The sequence below is a fragment of the Caretta caretta genome, chromosome 15 (genome assembly GCF_965140235.1).
Source record: "Caretta caretta isolate rCarCar2 chromosome 15, rCarCar1.hap1, whole genome shotgun sequence".
Lineage (NCBI taxonomy): Eukaryota > Metazoa > Chordata > Testudines > Cheloniidae > Caretta > Caretta caretta.
Window position 1 is genome coordinate 24,032,036 of NC_134220.1, and position 21,569 is coordinate 24,053,604.

Here is a 21,569-nt window from a genome sequence, read left to right on the forward strand (position 1 = left end):
AAGAACATAGGATTATTATTTGCAGAATGGTAACACCCAGAGGCCCCGTCACTCTGGGCGTTGGTAGCTGATCTAAAGAGTTTATGGTCAATGGGCTAAATTCAACCTTGATTTAACTTCACAGAGTAAGGTTAGATGATCTAATGGTCCCCTCTGTTCTAGCCTCCTGTTTAGCACAAGCCTCTCCCAAATACCCCTATATTAAACCCAAAGACTTCAATTAGACCAATGTACTTCAGTCCTCAGGAGCTAAACTTTGAGCCACAGGGACAGAACAGAAAGACCAAAGTACTACCAATGCCCAAGGTCCCTAGAATAGCAGGAAACTGATTAGGTGAGAGACACCCAGATGATCACAGCAGGAAAAAAAAAATCACACTATGTTGCAGAGGAATGCAAAAAAAAATTCATTAAAGTTTAATGGAATTACACCAGTGGTGAATTTAGTCCAGTGTCTGCTATAGACAGATTTTTAATTGGACAGGAGCATAACTACCAAACACAAATACAAGATGTTGGGATATGGTCTCATACTAACACAGGGTCCTGAACAGCCATCAGATTTGCTCAGTCCAGTTTCTTGTGAGACAAGCTTCTACATCAAAGACCACCACCACTATTAAGGGCACGGTTGAGAAATGGTTTTGAGATCACTAACTCATTTACAGCTAGCCACTTAGCCACGAGATGGTTGCCACTTTTGGTCATCGGGTTGGATTATCAGCTGATCAAGAGATGAGTGTCTCTCTATCAGTCCCATTAATCACCATCCAAATTCCCGCAGCTATTACATTTTAGTTAGAAATGCCTATTGAGTTGACTGGAAAATGGTTACCTTCATCATTCCATGCTTCCACTGCCATGCCCAGGTTCCTGGCCTGAATCTCTCCTTTGTAAACTGGGATTGTAACATTCTGACCCATGAAACATGAAATGATATCTGTTCCACCTATAACAAAAAGGAGGGACACTTAGAATTCAGATACTTTTAAAGAACTTTTAAAAATATCAAATAAAGGGCACATGAGTTTTTATTTTATTTTCACATAACACTGAAATAAATTCTGTCCACTCTAAGTAACAAAACCTAGAATACACTGCCCAGATTGTCTACTATTTTTATACAATTTACAATGAAGAAAGTTAGAGAGGCTTTTCTTACAGTACGCATGCCCTTTGTATAGGCATATACCTTAGGGACTGAATTTTTTTCTCCCACTAGTTTTACACTGGTAAAAGATTCATTAACTTCACTGGAGTAACTCCTAATTTACACAGTGAGAGTGGCGATTCAGGCCCCTAGTCTACAGTTAGGTCACTGATCCAGAGGGGTTTAAGATGAGGAAATGACACTATGCCCTTTGGTTCCTTGGGGCATCTTGCAATCAAACAGTATAGCTGGACTAGATAGTTGCTGGTGGTCCATTTCTATTTCTTGTTCTTGTGCATTAGCACAATAGTAGTTATGTTTGGGATCTTTGCACTCATGGGGAATATTTAAGCCTTAATTTAAAAAAAAAAAGTTTTTACTCGAGTAATCAGGATATTTCTAGTCATATTTAAATAAAAAGCAGAGTTACAACAAAAGGCCCAATCCTGCAAATCTCACTCACATGACTGTACTTTGACATCAGAGACTATTAATAAATGTCATCTTAAGGTCCAGACCTGCTTCCATTAAAGTCAGAGACAGAACTCCCATCGACTTTAACGGCAGAAGGATTGGACTCTGGATCTGGGGTCTAAACTAGGTTGACACGGTCCCACTGAAGACCGGATCCTTGGTACCCTGCACAACAGGGCCCTGTATGAGTGCGACTTTATATGAATAGAAGAGAAACTGCCCAAGTGAGCTCTCCTCACACTACACTGGACATGGATTGACACATCTCCATTGTTAATTATATAATCTACACATTGACCCGTCTATTGTGGCCATTAACTGAAATGGAAGCCTGGCAAAAGTCTCAGGAGAAGTTTCCTGGTGAAATCAGCTATGCAGAGAACAATGCGTGCTGTAGGTTAACAGACTCTCTTCCTCCTCTCACCCTGCTGCCCGCGAGGACAGCCAGTCAAAAGAAAGTATCCTGCTTCCTTACATCTACTCTGTCACAATAATTCCACCTCAAAGTCTTTGAGTGCACCAAGTTCATTATACTAATGCAATGGCATGCTGAATTATGCAGAAAAACCCTGCACAAGTCAAAGGTAGTTGCAGTTTAAGTATAATCACGGCTGACTGATCTCCCAGCCCAATTTTCCTGTACACAAAGTTGCAAAGAGGCAGCAAAGATGGGAACTGGCTACAGAAGGAATTAGCAAATGCTTTTGGAGTAAGTATTACCTGAAATGGATCCCAGGAGGACACTGCTCTTTATATGTTTGTAGACATACTCATAGCTTTGAGATTTGAGCGGTGACCCTGTAGATAGTATAGTATGAAGTGTTTGAAGATTATGGGTGTCACCTTAAAGAGGGAAGAAAACCAGGAATTACAAACATTTAAGTTCTATCACATTATCTATTCACCACTTAAATAAATCCAAATAGTCAAACTTAATCCTCAGCTCACTGTCTGTGAACAGGCTACAAGGCCAGAGAAAAAACAGAGGGGTTTGAAGCTTACATGGTTTTAAGTTTCTCTCTTCTAACACAGCCAGCCACTTTGCACCCGTTCCAAGGATGGTGATCCTAGAGAGGGGAAAGAAATTTTCAAGGACTTTGCACATTCTACACCTTGCAGGATCAGTCAAGTATCAGATCTGCTTAAAGCTTCAATGATTCTAGGCATGTCTTTTTCCGCAATCAAAATTAGTCAGGTCAATTAAGTCATTGCTGTAGCTTTGAAATTTTTAATTCTGGCTTTAAATATTAAGCACAGCCTTCCCATCTAGTGGAAAGCATTCACTTACAGTTTCAGGAATCCTGAAGTACAAAGCACTCCAAATACTTTAGGAAATCTCCTAACATATAATTCATTAATTTGCCATAATTGCTGTTTAACAGGGCATCGTCGCCTTGTTATAGTCTCTCAAGTATCAGAATTGTGTTATTCCAGTGCAGTGTAAATGACAACAGTGATCCAAGTTTTGTTCTCAGATACACACTCAATTCCAACTGAAGTCAATGAGAGTTGCATACATATGGAGCACAGTGTATATGTGGCTGCCTGTTGAAGAATTCTAGAATTGGGAGGATGTCATAAGGAAAAAACCCTGGTTCAGCACCTTTCTGCTACTCACAAAACAAGGCAATTTTTTGCTACACTTGCTAAGGCACCGTGTTTAGTATCTAAGTTTGAGCAGTCTCCTCCTTTTCCCAGTTGCAAATTACAGATCTTTAGGACAATGCAATCAGCTCTGCAGCATTACTATTCACATTACGCAAAACAGTCACACCAACACTGAAGGCACAGTGTGAAATAAATATTTCAATTAATGCAATAAATAAATAAGATACATAGCTGGAGAATGTGGTCATATGCAAGAAAGAGACAAGCCAGTTAAAGCAGCAGGAGCATAAACATTTTCCTTGCATGCTACCCCTCTCCCCTAAACAATCAAGCTTCACAACCATCCAATACGTTAAAATATTCTTGTAACACCCATTTGATCAGGTCCTGAGAGGCAAAGTGACTTACTCAAGGCCTGTACCAGAAATAGAACTCAGGAGTCCTGGCTCCATCCCCCTGATCAAACCAATGGACTCTAGAAGGATTGCACAACAAGCAGTAATGTGGTAAAAAGAACAGTGGGTGTTATTCAGTTTGAAAAAGTTAAACTATCCAAAGTAATCAATGAGGCTTAATACCTACATTTGTCTATATTAGTTAAAAATATAACTGGGGCTGCAATAGAATCCCAAGAGCTTCATTTGCCTACTGCTTTAATATGGGAGTTCTGAGATGCCATTAATCTAACCAGGAAACAGATTTTTAAATGACTGCATATAACTCATTTTCAGTTTTCTGATCACAAGGAAGGAGAGAAGAAGGAAAAAAAAAAAGTCTTCCCACACACCAATTAAAAGTTAAAGTGAAGTCTCCCCCTCAACTCCATTTATTGCTGGAAGTGTTAGCCTGATCTATACATTAACCTTCAAGAAATCCTGCTCCTGGGTAAGTAATGCTCAAGTGATTTGTGTTGGCATAGTGTTAGTTTTACATGGTGGCAATAAATTCCCTTGAGGATATCTGAAGTGTATGAAGATAATTATTATTTCTGCAAGGTGCTTTAGAGACATGTAAGTATATGGAATATTGCATGAGCGCCTAGAGCATGGGATGGGCACCTCTTTGTATAAAGAATAAATCATAATCTCTTCTCTATTACAAACAGTGATTGGCTGGTCCTTTGGCTGTGGTTTACTACAATCATATGAAGTATTTTTATCCTTATGCAATATTTTACTTACTAGCACCCTCTGAGCCATTTATTATACAGCAAGGATACTCTACACTGGTCTATTTTTTTGGTTTACTATTTGACATACTCTCTTTCCGAAGTCTTTTGAGTAGTTCCCTCCCCCCCCACAACACCAGTTTACCACCACTTAACCCAGGGGTGGGCAAACTTTTTGGCCTGAGGCCCACATCTGAGTATGGAAATTGTATGGCAGGGCATGAATGCTCACAAAATTGGGACTTGGGGTACAGGAGGGGGTTAAGGGCTCTGGCTCAGGGGTGGGGTGGGGCAGGGCTGGGGCCGAGGGTGCAGGAAGGTGCTCCAGGCTGGGACCAAGGTGGGGGAAAAATCAGGACTGGGGCAGAGTCAGGGCACCGGGGGGGGGGGGGGGGGGGGGTCGGGCTACGGGCTCTAGGCAGCGCTTACCACAAGCAGCTCCCAGAATCAGCAGCATGTCCCCCCTCCAGTTCCTAAGCAGAGGTGTGGCCAGGAAGCTCTGCATGCTGCCCTGTCCACCGGCACCACCCCTGTAGCTCCCATTGGCTGAGGTTCCCGGCCAATAGGAGCTGCAGAGGCAGTGTGCAGAACCCCGTCTGCCCCTATGCACAGGAACCAAACGGGGGACATGCCACTGCTTCCAGGAGCTGTGCGGAGCAGGGCAAGCCCCCGACCCTACTCCCCGGCAGGAGCTCAAGGGCCAGATTAAAACATCTGGAGGGCCGAATGAAGCCCTTGAGTCGTAGTTTGCCCACCCCGACTTAACCCCTTGATATGGGCTAAATCGAGCACTACTGAGCAGACTCTTTACTAAAATCATCCCAATCAAGGAGTTATTGTTATTCAGTATCACCAGGGTAAACAGTTATGCCCTGTCATGAAGGTGCAGTGTGCTACATATAAGATAACAGCCAACATGAATATTTTGGAACAAACTACATTAGAAGGCTAGCATACAGCTGGCTAATGCTTTTAGCAATCAATTAAAATATTAGACCTGCATACATGCTTGAACTGCTTTCGTTTACCTTCCACATACCCTGATGATGCTCAGAAATAATCTGTTCTATTTCTAGACTAACTTTTTATCCCACTGGTTCTGCTCTTGAATCCCTCTAAATTTCAACAGATTTTATTAACCTTCCACTAGAAACAATTTCACTAAGATGTAACCTTTAATTATAATAGCCAGCACCAAATTGTTAAATACTGCGTAGCATGAAAGGCAAAGCTGCATTTTAATTATTAATTGGCAATAGGTGACATGCACTGCATCCACTTTCCACCATAAATGCATTAAACCTGAGCATTAAGTAATTTTTAAATACTCAATATTTTTATGGTAAAAATGTAAAGATCTGCAGTTTACCTCCAGTTTGCAAAATGGTAGAGTTATAAAAATCAATGCTCTGTCCAGTGTGCACAAAGGTCAAATATCATGAAAGGCCTTAAAGCTGCTTTAGTTTCAATTTTGTTGTTTCTTTATGCACCAGTAGAGGGCACCCGGCACTGCATTATGTTCACACAGGTATATATGACGACAACTAATAAATTGGTTTCAGAGGAACAGCCGTGTTAGTCTGTATTCGCAAAAAGAAAAGGAGTACTTGTGGCACCTTAGAGACTAACCAATTTATTTGAGCATGAGCTTTCGTGAGCTACAGCTCACTTCAACTAATAAATTGCTTGACAAAGAATGAAACAGATTAGAAAGCAAAGTATGAAAATACAAGTAGCCCTGCTGAATGGCCCCAGTCAATTTAAGGCTTTCAAATTCTATCAAGCACCATACTCAGGTTTATGCCGAGTAGTCTGAAATAAAGGATTCTTGTTTCACTAATTCTGAGTGCACTGAGAAATTACTCTTTAGACTGTTCCCAATTACTGCCTTTTGAAAAGGCTGCTCTTAAAACTGACTGTTGAACTGACATTCTTTATTTACAGGGAATCAAAATGCCTGAATGAATTCTAAAACACACCATTCAACCCTTTGTCTTTCACTCCCTCTAAAAAAGACCACTTCAGTCTAAGATTTAAAGAGTTTATCCTAAATTAAGCCAAAGTTTAAAAACTATGCCACCCTATACGTTGGCTTCAGATCAAGCAAAGAGCCTCTATTGAAGCTGTTTTTATGTGGGATTAGTAACAGACTAATGAGTGAAGACAGCAATTTCTAGGACTTAAATTGAGAAGAAGTTCTATAGTTCACTTCAACATCTTGTTTACCTACCCCAGTCGGTCAACCAAATCCCAGAGCACATTGGGTGATGGAACAAGAGGAGATCCATCATATAAGACCACTGAAGCTCCTGCAGCAAGCGCAGACACTAACCAATTCCACATCATCCAGCCAGTCTAGAACAAACAAGACTCCCATGTTAATTTCTATCTTTGTGAGCTCACATACTTGGAGGGAGACGTCTCTCCCAACTATTTATTGACCTGTGAATTCAGTCTCTCAATGTTACTTCAGAATACCACTGCAATACATTTGTTTACTGTTAGAGTAAATTTATCATAACCCATGGACCAGTTTCAACTGTTATCACTGTAAATCCAGCGAAGCTATTCAAGATTTACACTTGTTGTAGCTGACTCGGAACCTGGCCCCCACTTTAGTAACCTTATTTCGGGCCTTCAAAAAAAAAAAAAAAGGGGGGGGGGGGGGAGAAGAGGAAGACTCATGGAATTAATGTAGGGCCGCAAAATGTGCCTGTCGGTTTGAAATTAGCCCGATAATATATTCATAGGTTTAAGGCCAGAAGGGACCATGAGATCACTCAGTCTGCCTTCCTAACACACAGGCCACAGAGTTTCATCCAGTTGCTCCTGTACTGAGCCCAGTAACCTGCACGCAAATAAAGCGCATGTACCAGAACAGCATCCTGTCCTGATCTGAAGACATCAAGAGATGGAGAATCCATCATACAAGGAATAGCAGAGTCCCATGTACTTATCCCAAATTACAATGATTGTAGGGTATTAGACTTACCTGATAATTATAGACCAAAAACATAATAGTTTTATTTTGTGTAGCAACTTCCACAAATACTTCAGGTGGTACTTGATTTGGTATTTAGCCCAAAATACTTCACAGGATAAAAGTGACAGCAGGTATTTGAGACAACTAAAACACCAATTCGGACATGGTTTGTAGTATCTAGTGTGTATTTTATGACACTCCATTGCTGCTTTACACTGAATCCCATCATATGCCAATGCAATACGTCTTGACATTTAAAAAAACAAACAAACAAACAACTTTTAATCAGAAATTATGAAAGTTCCAGTGTTCACTGTATGTACGCATCTCCTTGCAAAATGCAGGTACAGTGCCTGTGCTAAAAAACACTTGGGGGAAAGGATTCTTCCCTCCCTCCACCCATACATGTCACTTTGTTGGCATATGGGGGCCTGCAGCTAGCCAGGAAAATCTCCTCTATGCCTGGGCCATGTAAGGCATCTGTCCTACTTAGAATCATAGAATATCAGGATTGGAAGGGACCTCAGGAGGTCAGGTGGTCCAACCCCCTGCTCAAAGCAGGACCAATCCCCAGTTTTTGCCCTAATCCCTAAATGGCCCCCCTCAAGGATTGAACTCACAACCCTGGGTTTAGCAGGCCAATGCTCAAACCGCTGAGCTATCCCTCCCCTTCTTGCCCAACTCCATAGCAAGCTCCAGCAGACAAGTCACACTAGGAGTGTGTTCATAGCACTAAGCATTGGAGATTGCTTTTTCAGAGCAGCCTGGGAGAAGTAGGGGTTGCTCTAATTTATGTCAAGGGCCATAGCAGCCTCTGTTCTGACCTTCAGCAGGACTCTTACAAACTAAGCATAATTAGTTTTCCCACATCTCTCAAATTTTTCCAGCCTCAAACTGCTACAGCCTAAGAGTTTATTATAAAGATCTGAGTTTATGCACACCTCTGCTGATCACCTCTACTTGTATTATCTGATTTGCCATTGAGGTACAAGCCTAAACAACGATGGGGGAAAAATAACCAGACTCCTCAGTGGAGGCAATGTAGATTAGCTGTTACTGTCACAAGTTTATACAGGAGCTCACCAGGGAAAGACAGGCTAGCCAAGCAGAAACTCCTTTCACACCATGTACAATACCTTCTACCTTGCTACTGCCCCAACATGATATAAACAAACTTCCACAGAGATGAATTTACACCTTCCTCAACAGAATATAAATGACTGTTGGGAGCATGGAGAGCATCACGGTAGTAGGATAGTATTAGGATAATATTTAAAATGTTTGAAAAGCCCCAAAACAACCTTTTTAGGCTTTTATTTTCTTAAAAATAAGTCACTGTTAAACCTAAGTTGCACTGTGTTGACTACACTAGCACCAAATAAGGACAGTTAAACTCCAAGGAGTCACAAAACAGCCATTCTATTTTCTTCCCTTTATATTATTAGAAATCACTCATTCAGAACATGGGCATTTCCACAATGGAAACGACCAGTGGGCCAGATGGCCCACTATCACATCTCTGACAGTGGCCAGAACCAGGTGTCTCAAAGGAAGGTGCAAAGAATCCCAGTGCACCTATGGGGTTCCCAAGTGGGGGTGACAGAGGTTGGCTCATGCCCCAACCATGAAGGTTCATAGCCTTTTACCCTCCACCCGGCTCCCAGGGATGCACAAATTCTTGCTATTCCACCAAGATGAACAGGGTAAAATTGTCACTCATCTCCAACATGTTCAGTTCCCCACATGATGCAGATGCTTTGAAGATGCACCTGAGGAGGTCATTACGCAATAAGCTTAAAACTTTTAAAAAAAAGTTTTATAAATGTCATAAGCCCCACTTGCCGTTGTATAGTACATAATAACGTCATTGCTAGTCGTGTTGCCATGAAGAATATGCTCCTTCAGGTGCTGAATTAGTGTGCCCTGAAAAATAAAAGAGTGAAGGGAAAAATAAGTTTATGTTAATATAAAACAAAGATCTGGTGGCCAAATATACTTTTCAGACTCCTAATGCTGCACGGCCCTCAACAATGAGTATTTCAAGGTTACAGACAGGTATTGAATTCCACCATCTTTCAAAGTAAAAAAGAAACAAACAGGCAGCAACTCCCAGACCTATCCACATCAGCATGGATAGCATTCTCCACTCCCCTTTCATGTAACTTTCCATCCTCCTTCACTAGATCTCAGCAGTGTCTGCACTTAACCTACAACAAAGGGAGCACGTTGTTTACTACAAACTGCAGCATCACTCCATAGCCAGCCACTAGGATAGTGCACCACCCGATGTAACCCGTAAGGATTTGCCTACATGGGGAAATTGACCAAGAGAACTATAGCAGTACAGTAATATATCACTCTAGTTCTGCAGATACATTTCCCCAAGTGAACAAGTCCTTTGACATGGTTTCACACTCACAATACACCCAGCTGACTGGAAGGAGTGAGGGACCCAAAGTTGTTCTGGACTTAGGCGTCATGGCACAAAGCATTCACGTCATATACTAGGTCACAACAGTAGCTCAAGCTATCTCAAATTTTAATTCTTTGGAGACTGCAGACAGAACTATGTAGACAACCTCCTAAGCATTCATGTGGCTAGCAGCATGGAAAATTCCACTGGCACATAACAATGCACTGAACTACGCTATTACTCACTTTTCTCTTTTGTTGAAAATGTAGCTAAAACACTTCTTGGATCATCATTCAAGACAGACTTTCTAGGATCAATGAACGTATAAACTGCTTCCTTGTGTCACTTTACTACAGTGACACATTAAAATGGTTGATTTAAAAACAAAAACTGTGCTTTGCATTTTTGGAAGTGCTCATGGTGGAGCTATTAGGGACTTCACATGAATCAAGCAAAATATATGTTGAAAGAAAATCCATTATAGATAAAAATTTAAAACAAAAAACTAATGTAAATTGCACATGCTTTAAGGGATGGAAAGGAAAAAATATTAAATAAAAAAATATACAAGCAAATCCAATTTTTCCTTAGCATCTCAGAGGAGCCACGTCTGGATTTTACCTGCTAACGCTCCAGTGCGCTAAGATGTCACAATGCTGCCATCTAGCTACAGACTACTTTCTACAACCTGCATTTTAAACGTAGAATTCATGGCTTTGCCATACCACAACCAGTAACTGAGAAGCAATCTTGCACAAGACTTATGCACACGTTTAATGGGAGCGTTCACAGTGTGCAAGTGAAATGCAGGCTTAAATCTTTGCAGGAGCAGGATTTTTAATGGTACCCTTATAGTTACAGTCCTGTAGAAATTGAGACTATACCCCCATTGGATCAAATTCAATTAAATGTTTGTTGCCTCTCTTCTTCCCAATTTACACTTTTGGATTCTCAGGGTCTGAAATAGTAACGAAATTTCTAAAGATAAATCCACCCACAAACTATGAACTACTACTATGGAGAAAACGGAGTGTAAACCAGTTCAGAGCAGAAGACTGCTGAGCTCTCTTTTTGTTTTTGTTTTGGGGGGTGGGGGGGAGAGAAGAGAATCTACCCCTTTGTGTCTTGGATTCTAGCTGAAGAACCCAATTCTCCATTTGCTTACATGGGTGTAAATCAGGCGTAACTGCCAAGGTGTGAAATCAGTGTAAAGGGAGATTAGAATTGGGGACTATGTTTCTATGATTTAGGAATTAAAAAATAAAACGAAAATAAAAACAAAGTTGCTGAATCATTTGTTAGAGAACTAAAACAAAAACCCTACAACAACCTCCATATGTTTCTCTTTAGACCATTAATACACTAGAGCTTTGCTTCTGAAACAAAAAAAGTTACATATATTTAAACACACACACCCCCCCACCTATCCTTACTTCTGCCTGCAGGATAATACATTTTAAAGGTTTGTCTTCCTTTAAATTATTTATGGCTATCATTTAAATATACACCACAACAGACTTGCAGAGGAAACATACGCGTTTACCACATTGCACACAGTAGGGTATATGAAGTTAAGATTACAAGGAAAAAACGTTTCCTGTAAAAAGATCCAGGGGATAATCAAGCTATTTTAAATCCACTGTGATCAACGTTATTTAATACACTTTTGCTGTCATTTCATCTCCTCTTGTATTTTTGATTATTGAAACTAAACTGCAGCTGTATCAGCACCACTGTGTGGCTCCAACCAAGTTGGGAGGATGAGGCAGAAGAAGAGGAAGGGTAGGATTCAAGGGCAAGCTAAGCAGCTGTGTAAATTATCTGGTGATGAACAGAACTTTGAAGAGGGGAAAACCCCCTTCCCTTAGTCTTCTCTACCTCAGTGTATTTTAATCTAGCTGGTCAACTGTATTTATCACACACCTTTCACTACCTTCTCTGCTCACTAACCTGTCTTCACAAGTGCTTATCCTAACATTCTGAACCCAGAGCAGTTACCAACAGCTACCCAACTGTCACAAAAAGGTCTGGTCTACACCAGAATATCAGGTTGATTTAACATCACCACTCAGGGGTGTGGCAAATCCACACCACTGCGCAGTGAGTTAAGTTGACCTAACCCCCCAGAGTAGACAGCACTAGGTCAACAGAAAAATTCTGCTATGCTGCTGGAGTGTTTTAAATGTAGACAAGCCTTAAGTGAATTTACTGATGGAGATGGTTTTGGATTAACAGCTCAAGTGGCAGAATTCTTCTAGTCACAAAGCCCAGCATGGGGGTTGCAAACTTCCCCATGTCATCTCTGCGAATGTCAGAGACAACCACAGTTGTCAAGGTTCATTCAGTCATTCGTCTCTCCCAGCAAGGACATAAGTTGTGCCAACTGTGGTTGTGTGACAGATACTTGTCCACTGGGAAGTATCATGAACAACCAGAACAAGCTCCAGATAGTAAGGAATTTTGGTCCTTATTGACCCATCTCTTTCAGCTATGGACCGAAAGGTGAAAGGTTTCACATAGTTATCAAAATCCACTGAGCCAACCAGGCCCCACTTGGGAACGATCAGTATCTTACATCACCACATACACTCTTCTCCCCTCCCCTCCCCTCCCCTCCCCTCAAAAAAAACAAAAAAGAGCTCTGATGATTATAAATAGACAGTGCGACATTGCAGCCCCAGGAGGGAAGACGTACCCCTGCTGAATGAACCATACATTTTGGTGCTCCTGTTGTGCCAGATGAATACATGATAAAGAGAGGATGACTGAAGGGCAGCTGTTCGAACTCTAGCTGGGGGGCCTGGTCTCCTTTCCCAGTAGCCAGGAAATCTTCTAGAAAAACACTGTACAAAAGAGAGGGAAAAGCAACTACTTAAAACTACTTCAACTTTAAAAACAAAACTAACTGCTACTCAACCACAGACATCTATACGATCATTTTCAGACCCAACAGCACTCTTAAAATAATCCAGCCTGTATATGTAACCCTTCTTTTGGCTTTTCAGGCCTTTGGGGATTTTCTTTAAAATGAAATGTCAACAAAATGTTTAAGAATAAGACATTAACGGCTATATTTTAAGAACAGGCCTACAAATTTGCACATATGAACAGTTGCCAGCCTTAAAAGCCCCATGCAGAGAGGCAGAGGTAGCAGGTAGGTACTTGTATAGCCCCTATCATACAACCAGCAGAGTGAAAATTAGTCTACCATACTTTCAAGTAGCACACTAAGCCATGACCTCCCTGTGCTGTAGCTGAGTCCAGATGGAATGTTACTGTGCAGCAATCTGGGACATTGTAGAACAAACCCTGCCTTGCCACACAGTAGCTCACCGTGTAGACAGGCCTTAAGATAGATACTCAGGCCTGAGAAAAATCTTTGAGGCCTGGCTTGGAATAAAGGATCAGGCCCTCAAGGGAAATATTAAATTATAACAGTTATAATGTGGGTCCAGGTTGCAGTGCAGACAGAATGGCTGTTATGACCATCAGAAGGAAGCTATGCCAGCCCTTGATTCAGCTGTGAATGTACTTTTGGCTTGTAGTATCAATTACAATGAAATTGTTCTGGAGTGACAGAATCTGACGCTTACTGCACAGTTTGGAACATTAGCAGTATCAAAAGGTATCTGAATAACCTAACCCTGAATAGTAAATAAACCAGCCAACCTACCTCTAATTGTTATTTAAATTGTTTACTGCTCGATTTTGGAGCATGCTTTCTTCTCGTCGTTATACCAGATCTCATTTATAGAAATGTGCTAATAGGATATTTCACAGAGCAACATTTTCTTTAAGATAATCAACAAATCAAACTCAATAGTTGTCATTTTGTTGCTTTTATAAAAGTCTCACCACACTTTTCATGTTCAAGTTTATCTGCAGGACCCAACAATCAATAGCAATGGAAAGCAAATTCAGAAGGCTAACGAGGGTAGCTTGTTGCTTTGTATAAAGCTAAATTAAGTGGATAATGTAATTTTACTGGATGCTCCTGTTTTATATCAATTATTGCTTAGACAAAACGTGAAATATGACTGAGTAAAAGATACTACAAATGCATGTTGGGGGAAGGAACGAGACTGAGACAGCAGTGATAAATCTAGTATTGACAAGCTGAAAAGTACATTCATTTTGTAAGCAACCGAATTCCATCTTTCTTTGTGGAGAGATTTCTTGCTGGGTCAATACTAATAGGGGGGAGGGGGAGAAGAAGTGTTGTAATGAAAGAAAGCAGATCAATTGCTCGTTTAGCTTCATGCTCATAAGTAGTGGGGTTTCTCTAATATAAGCAAAAAGTTTACTGAAGTAAACAACATTTTTACTAGTTTGACAAAAGTATTCTTGCTCCACCGCCCCCACCTTCCCATTCCTTCCCATTACTCTGTCACAAGTTTCTGAAAAAATTCTGCTGAATGGACAGTTTAAAAAAAACAAAAAACAATCCTTATTTTGTAAAGCCAAGACACGTTTTCTTTTGGAGTACTGCAGCATCCTTAAGCAATGCTAGAAACCTAAGCACACCATCACTATACTAGAGCATGCAACACAAAATGAAATGAACTAGAAAGTTTAAAAAAAACACTGATCAGTCTAAGTCAACTTCCAAGCCTGATCCTAAAGCCCAAAAACCTCAAGAATCATTCCAATAAAGTCAATGGGCTAAACTCCCTGGATTTACAAAGGTGTAAGTGAGAGCAATGATTCCACCGACTTATTAGAGTGAGAAAAGTTCTGATCCAATAAAACTGCTCACATAAGAGCTGCATGGTCAGATCCTAAATTATGTGCTAAATACAGAAGAACAAGTGAAAAGTTAAAATGGAGAGAAGCTTAAAAAGCTAACCAACTGAAGAAAAAAAAGCTATAAAAACATGGTTTCTTCAGTGTCTGGTCAAGATTATCCCACAGCTCTAAGAGAAGAGCTTCTTGTGCTATGTCAAGTGTCCATTCTTTTCTCCATGAGATTTGTATTGCTGGATGTCTGAGGATCCTTGTACGTAACAGGAGCCTGATCCTTACAGGTTCTTCCCAGATGAGATGAAGTTGGGCCCCCTAACATGAAGTTTGTAACTAAACTAACAGGCAAATACTAACATTTCCCAACATTCAGGAACACACTAGTGAGAAAAATCCGTGTAGGGCTCCGCGTCCATCCCATCTCTAGTTCTGACAGACAGAGCACATGCCCAAAGGCTGATTTTGTCCCATTACCTGTTTGGTATTTTAGAAATATCTATCACTTCTCGCGATGAAACATATGGAATCACCACCACTTTTCTTAAATCTGGGAGTCCTAGGGAAAAAAAATGGAGTACAAAAACCATTATTCACTTATTTCCAGTTACATAAACAAAAGGCCTCTTCTCTGTTTGGTTAGTTTGTGTAATGTACGTACAAGTAATGGAAACAATTCAAGCTTTTCCCAACTCCCATCTTTCTGTTTGTCACTGACAACGTCAAACAGCACCAGCAGCAAGCGATTGAAACCTGGATGTAAATACAGTGTAACATCAACAATGGGAGGATTGGAACCAGTCCCAAGGGCCAAGTTTTTCTATTAGAAAAATCCACACAACCTTGGTGCGTCACAGGTTTCATGAGCATACATGAGAGCTGAATTCGGCCACATGAATAGCAAAACCAAGCTCTTATAGACCATTGTTCATCAGGAGATCTCAACATGCTTTAAAAAAAAGCCAGTACCATTATCCCATTTTACAGATGGGAAACCTGAAGCACAGAGAGGTAAAGTGGCTTTCCCAAGGTCAACCTGCAGGCGAGTAGCCAAGATGGGAATAGAATCAAGTCTAAGCCCAGCGCTATATTCACTAGCAAACACTGCCTCCATCTGTTCAGCATAAGCACATACAGCATTTTTCCTCAAATGTTCCATGCTCTCTCTGCTTCTTTCTCCACTCAAAGGCCCAATCCCATGTAAGTGAGCCAGGAAGAAGTGGTGGGAGGGAGAAGTCAGCTCAGCAATATGCCCTTTCCCTCTAACCCTGCAGGAATCCCACCATGTGAATTATTCTCATCAAGCGGAAAATACGGACTCTTATAGTTGCTGTTTTAATTTGAAAAAAAAAAAAAAATCCAAAAGGCTCAATAGTTTTGCCTAAATAAGATTTGATTTCCTCATCACTTAAACAGCTTTGAAGTTTCCCACAACTCTATGCGAGATAACATGGTATGAAGTGAAATACCTTTTACTACATTATGAAGTTTTTCCATGTGGTTATGTTCTTTGCCATTGTATACGACAGCCTCAACAGAGAAGATCAGCTTGGGTTGAATTTGGGAAAACCTGTCCAGTACGCCCTGTGGAGAAAAGGGAAAGGACAAGAAATACAAACACAAACAACACTGCAAAGGGGAAAAAGCCACTGGTTGCTAAGTCCAAGCCATGTCACAAAACGTCAAGAAGAGAACAGGCACGGCAGAGTACAGGGATAATGTTAGAGACCAATCACTTCCGTTTTCTTCATCCACCCCCAACATTTTAAGGAACAGTGAGTGTGAGAGCACCAATCTGTTTTATAATCCCAATGCCTATACCAAAAAGTACTACTGTGTTCTAGACAGATTACCCAGAATACCATAGTAACACTATTAGTTGTAGGGTCAGATTTACAAAAATATTTAGGTGCCTAATGATGGAACTAGGAGCAAATATGCCTAGCGTGGGTTAGGCACTTTATGACAATTGATTGTAAGGGAGATTTGTACCTACCTAGCACCAGGCCCCTATCTGCATCATAAGGCATCTAAATATCTTTGCAAAAATCAGGCCTGAAGCCACTGCAGCAAAATAATGTTTTTGTCCAAGAAACCAAAAAACATTTCAGCATTTAAAATATATATTATATATAAATGCATCCAATAGAAAGGCCACATCAATTTGAAACCATTTATTCTGCTAATGAAGGTTAGTAAAGGAAACACTAACTTGATTAACATGATTAGGCATTGCAAAAAAAAAAAAAAAAGTTAATTCAGTTCTTCGAGCTTCTTCTCCCTAAGGCACAAATACTAAACATTCAGCTCTTATTCTCCAGTTAACTGGCCTCCGTTTTCAATCATGAACCAGAACTATACTCACATCTGAGTGATAAGCCCTCTTGGCACTTGGTGGATTTACACCACATGCTAAAACATTCCTGAAATGGGGCTTTTGTAATCAACAGCAAGGACCAAATCCTATTAATAAAAACATATCGCAAACAGCATCTTCCTCTCTAGCTATGTTAATTGAAATATTAAGCATTGTAAAATTGACAGAGTTCGCCACAGGAAAAGAATCTCCCAAAACACTACAAAGCCAGAGACCTCACCAGTAGAGCTGAGAGTGTAACTGATTTTTCAATTTAGTGACTGACCCAAAAGATTAATTTGGGGTCAAACAAATATTTTTGTTCAAAACAATGGTCCCTTCCTTCACCCCACCCCCCAGTTTTTTCTTTAATTTCTTAAAAAAAAAAAGTAAAAAAAAAAACTCAAACAGACCAAGCTAAATTTCAAAATGAAACAATTTGTAGCTATACATTTGGAAATGTTTTAACTTTCTAATTTTTCTTTCCACCAAATTTTAAAAAGGAAACATTTACCAGATTAGAGCAAATAGTTTCAGTCACGCTGAAGCTTCATTTTTCAACAAATGAACTATTTGACCAAAAAATTTCACCTCAGCTCCGTTCACTAGGATGTTTATTCTCTGCCAGCCACCTCCATTCCCTTCTGCTTCCTGCCTAGCCCTCTGCATATTAGTCAAAATGAGATGCAACAACTAGTTTTCTAGGAATTCCTGTGGGCTTCTTATATACTGCACTTAGAGCAATTTCCTTAGATCACTTTCCCAGGAAGACAAATTACTTTTATACACCCAGTAAATGTGGTAACAGCAACTAAGAAATTGTACTAAATAATGAGCCGCTTACAGTCTCCTACACAGAACCAGCCTTTGGGACCAGACCAATTGAAGGAGAAATCTAAGTAGACCACTGCAGTGAACTGGAAGTCCCCTCCTCCTCCTGCATAAAGTTAAAGTAATTGCTTGGGAAAGAGAGACTTCTCCCACTCAACCTGCAGGCACGGCTGCATGACTACAGACCACGTATGCCTATTTCATCCTTTGTGGCAAATCAGCAGCAATTCTCCCTATGCAGATTCATTAATTCCAAGGCCAGAAGGATGATTTTGAGCCATTGGATCTGCACAGTTGAGGATAAACTTGACCTGATTCTTCTCTCAGGCCAGTATGAACAGGAGTGAGTCCATGGAGTTACACTCGTGTAGGACCGATGTGAGCAAGATCATAACCAGGCATCTTGTAGTTCTTCCCCCTCTGTATGTTCTCCATGCTGGCCTAATCAGGGTTGGTATGAAGCCTCCTGAAGGAGTGCAGAGACCCTGTCCTCCATAACCTCTCCAATGTCCACGCAGCCTCATCATAGGGCTTCTGGTGGTGCAGAGGTCTTCGTGCCAACTCTCCACAACAGAGAGAGAGTTTCCCCTTAGTTCAGATATTACTCCTGGGTTTTGCAGACATTCCTCTTGCACTTTGGACAATAAGCACTTCCTTGTCTCCTTTAAATTCTACTCTGATCTGACTCCACAAGTTATCCTAGTAGCAGTCACTCAGCACTCTGGGCTATCAATTAAAGAAAAGCAGTTTACAGTACACAGAAAAGCATCAAGGTGTGTTTCTCAGGGAAGTGGAAGGAAGAAGGGGAGAGAAAATGTGAAACTCAAATTCAAGCTTCAATCATAGAACTGCAGGACTGGAAGGGACCTCAAGAGGTCATCTAGTCCAGTCCCCTGCCCTCAAGACAGGCCTAAGTATTAGACCATCCCTGACAGGTATCTGTCTAACCTGCTCTTAGAAACCTCCAACCTCCCTATGCAATTTGTTCCTCTGCTTCACCACCCAGACAGTTAGGAAGTTTTTCCTAATGTCCAACCTAAACCACCCTTGCTGCAATTTAAGCCTTTCGATTCTCGTCCTAGCCTCAGAAATAACATACTGAGTTAGTTGAAAAATCTCCAGTCTCACTCCAGTGAGATGACACAGGTTTTCAAGAAACTTATCTAAAGCATTCACTGTTGAGAAGACCCACACTCAGACACGCTGATTTAATTACATTACAACATTAAAGTAGTTCTCCAAAGAGCTTGCGGCCAAGTAGGGGACAGTCTCAAATCAGATTGCCATCTTATCGATTTGTTTGCAGTGTTTTCTGGAAATTGCTCAAGTGACTTAGTAACACATGCATGCACACACACAAAAGACTGCTGCCCCCCATGCTGAATACAGCATCTAAACAAGTGGCTTTAAAAAAAAAAGTTTAAAAACGAAGACTGACAGAATACCAGGAATGTCCTGTGAGGGAAGAGCTGGGGGAAGGGAAGAGGAAATCCAAGACTCAGACAATTACAAGTTGGGGGATCTTATCTGGGCCATGCGCACCCGCTAGACTGGATTCACGACAGGATGCAAGCCCTCCTCTGCAAGGAGGATACAAACAGATGGAGCTTGCTTCACTGGCAATATTGGGACTTCAATCCAACCAGATAGCTCAGCAGGGATCAAGTCTCAGGAAGCCCAGATGCATTAGAATTGGCTTGTATTCTCAGATCTTGCACTCAGACCTGTGCAGGTGGCCTCCTGACTTCAAGGCGCTGCCTGTAGGGGTCTGTCCACACAGTTCTCAGTGCAAGATCTGAACTTACGCTGTTTTTGTCCACCTACTTATGCACAGGCCAAACCGTCCCCTTTGCCTGCGGATATACCTCTGAGGCAAACAGGAGGCCCACGGAGGGTGTTGAAAGGAGGGTGAAGGGCTCCGCATGGGAGGGAACCCCCTTAGTTCTCTGTTTATTTGCCTGTGGCAACAGGTATCTTCCAGGTTTGCCGAAGATTTATAACATGCAGGGCCTTTAAAAAAAATTGTTTGAGCAATGCAAGATGATCTCCAAAATTTCATAGAACAAACATACCTTTAAATATGAAATATTGTTGAAAGCTACAAGTTACAGAACCACACAGTTCCACCCCAAAACGTAGGTGTGTAAACTTTAATTGTGTTAATGGAGTTACATGAACACATGGAAGGAGAAAGATCTACCCTTTGGGTGGAAATGGATATTGCTACTTCTGACTATCAAAAGGCCACAGACTTGGATTTGAATTTGAGCCAACCCAGCCTTTGACTAACAGAAGGAGCATAAGTGATATTGATGGTGTCAAGGTTCCTTCCCCACCTCTGAACTCTAGGGTACAGATGTGGGGACCTGCATGAAAACCTCCTAAGCTTACTTTTACCAGCTTAGGTTAAAACTTCCCCAAGGTACAAACTATTTTATCTTTTGCCCTTGGACTTCATCACTGCCACCACCAAATGTCTAACAGGTATATAACTGGGAAAGAGCCCGCTGGAAAACATCTTTGCCCCCAAAAGTCCTCCCAAACCTTACACCCCCTTTCCTGGGGAAGGTTTGATAAAAATCCTCACCAATTTGCATAGGTGACCACAGACCCAAACCCTTGGATCTTAAGAACAATGAAAAAGCATTCAGATTCTTAAAAGAAGAATTTTAATAGAAGAAAAAGAAAAAAGAATTACCTCTGTAAAATCAGGATGGTATACACCTTACAGGGTAATCAGATTCAAAACACAGAATCCCTCTAGGCAAAACCTTAAGTTACAAAAAGACAAAAAAACAGGAATCTACATTCCATTCAGCACAGCTTCTTATTTTCTCAGCCATTTAAAGGAATCAGAATCTAATGCATATCTAGCTAGATTACTTACTAAGTTCTAAGACTCCATTCCTGTTCTGTCCCCTAGGCAAAAGCATCACCCAGACAGAGAGCCTTTGTTTCTCCCCCCCTCCAGCTTTTGAAAGTATCTTGTCTCCTCATTGGTCATTTTGATCAGGTGCCAGCGAGGTTATCCTAGCTTCTTAACCCTTTACAGGTGAAAGGGTTTTTCCTCTGGCCAGGAGGGATTTTATAGGTGTTTGCCCTTCCCTTTATATTTATGACAGATGGTACAGATATCCCAAGGCTAAGCCTGGTTAAAAAAAAAAAAACTATCACAAAAACTTAATAAAACTGGGCACTGAAAATAGCCCATCAGCATGGAGAGAAACACATTCGTACATTGTAGAACAAGTAAAATGAACAATCTTCCCCAGATGAAAGATCAAATCACACTGCAAAGAAAATACTCCACTGTCACTTTCAGACCAAGCAGAAAATATCTGTTCTACAAATGGTCATTACAAGGTGTAGAGTTTTTTTTTTTAAATCATTGTATTGCTGAAAAAAATATTTTGTGCAAGAAAATGGAATTATGGTGCCCTCTAGTCCCTATTGGGCACTATGACAGTTTGATACTTTGGAGGCTCTGCAGATGGCTATTCTGGGTCCAGTTCTGTTCAATATCTTCAGTGATTTAGATAATGGCATAGAGAGAGTACATTTATAAGGTTTGCAGACTATACCAAGCTGGGAGGGGTTGCAAGTGCTTTGGAGGATAGGATTAAAATTCAAAATCATCTGGACAAACTGGAGAAATGGTTTGAAGTAAATAGGATGAAATTCAATAAAGACAAATACAAAGTACTCCACTTACGAAGGAACAATCAGCTGCACACTACAAAAAACGAGAAATAACTGCCTATGAAGGAGTACTGTGGAAAGGAATCCAGGGGTCATAGTGGATCACAAGCTAAAATAGGAGTCAACAGTGTTATGCCGTCGCAAAAAAGC

General features: G+C 40.9%; 1 protein-coding gene across 1 annotated transcript in view; it reads right to left on the bottom strand.

The window, feature by feature from the left end:
* The window catches only part of AACS (acetoacetyl-CoA synthetase), a 59,784-nt gene that overhangs the window by 11,862 nt on the left and 26,353 nt on the right, over window positions 1-21,569 (bottom strand). The window contains exons 6-13 of the mRNA XM_048821146.2: window positions 16,003-16,117; window positions 15,011-15,092; window positions 12,492-12,639; window positions 9,226-9,306; window positions 6,631-6,755; window positions 2,627-2,691; window positions 2,345-2,467; window positions 836-949 (exon numbers count right to left, since the gene is read on the bottom strand). Of these exons, the coding sequence (XP_048677103.1) occupies window positions 836-949; window positions 2,345-2,467; window positions 2,627-2,691; window positions 6,631-6,755; window positions 9,226-9,306; window positions 12,492-12,639; window positions 15,011-15,092; window positions 16,003-16,117 (853 nt within the window). The remainder of the gene's footprint in view (window positions 1-835; window positions 950-2,344; window positions 2,468-2,626; window positions 2,692-6,630; window positions 6,756-9,225; window positions 9,307-12,491; window positions 12,640-15,010; window positions 15,093-16,002; window positions 16,118-21,569) is intronic.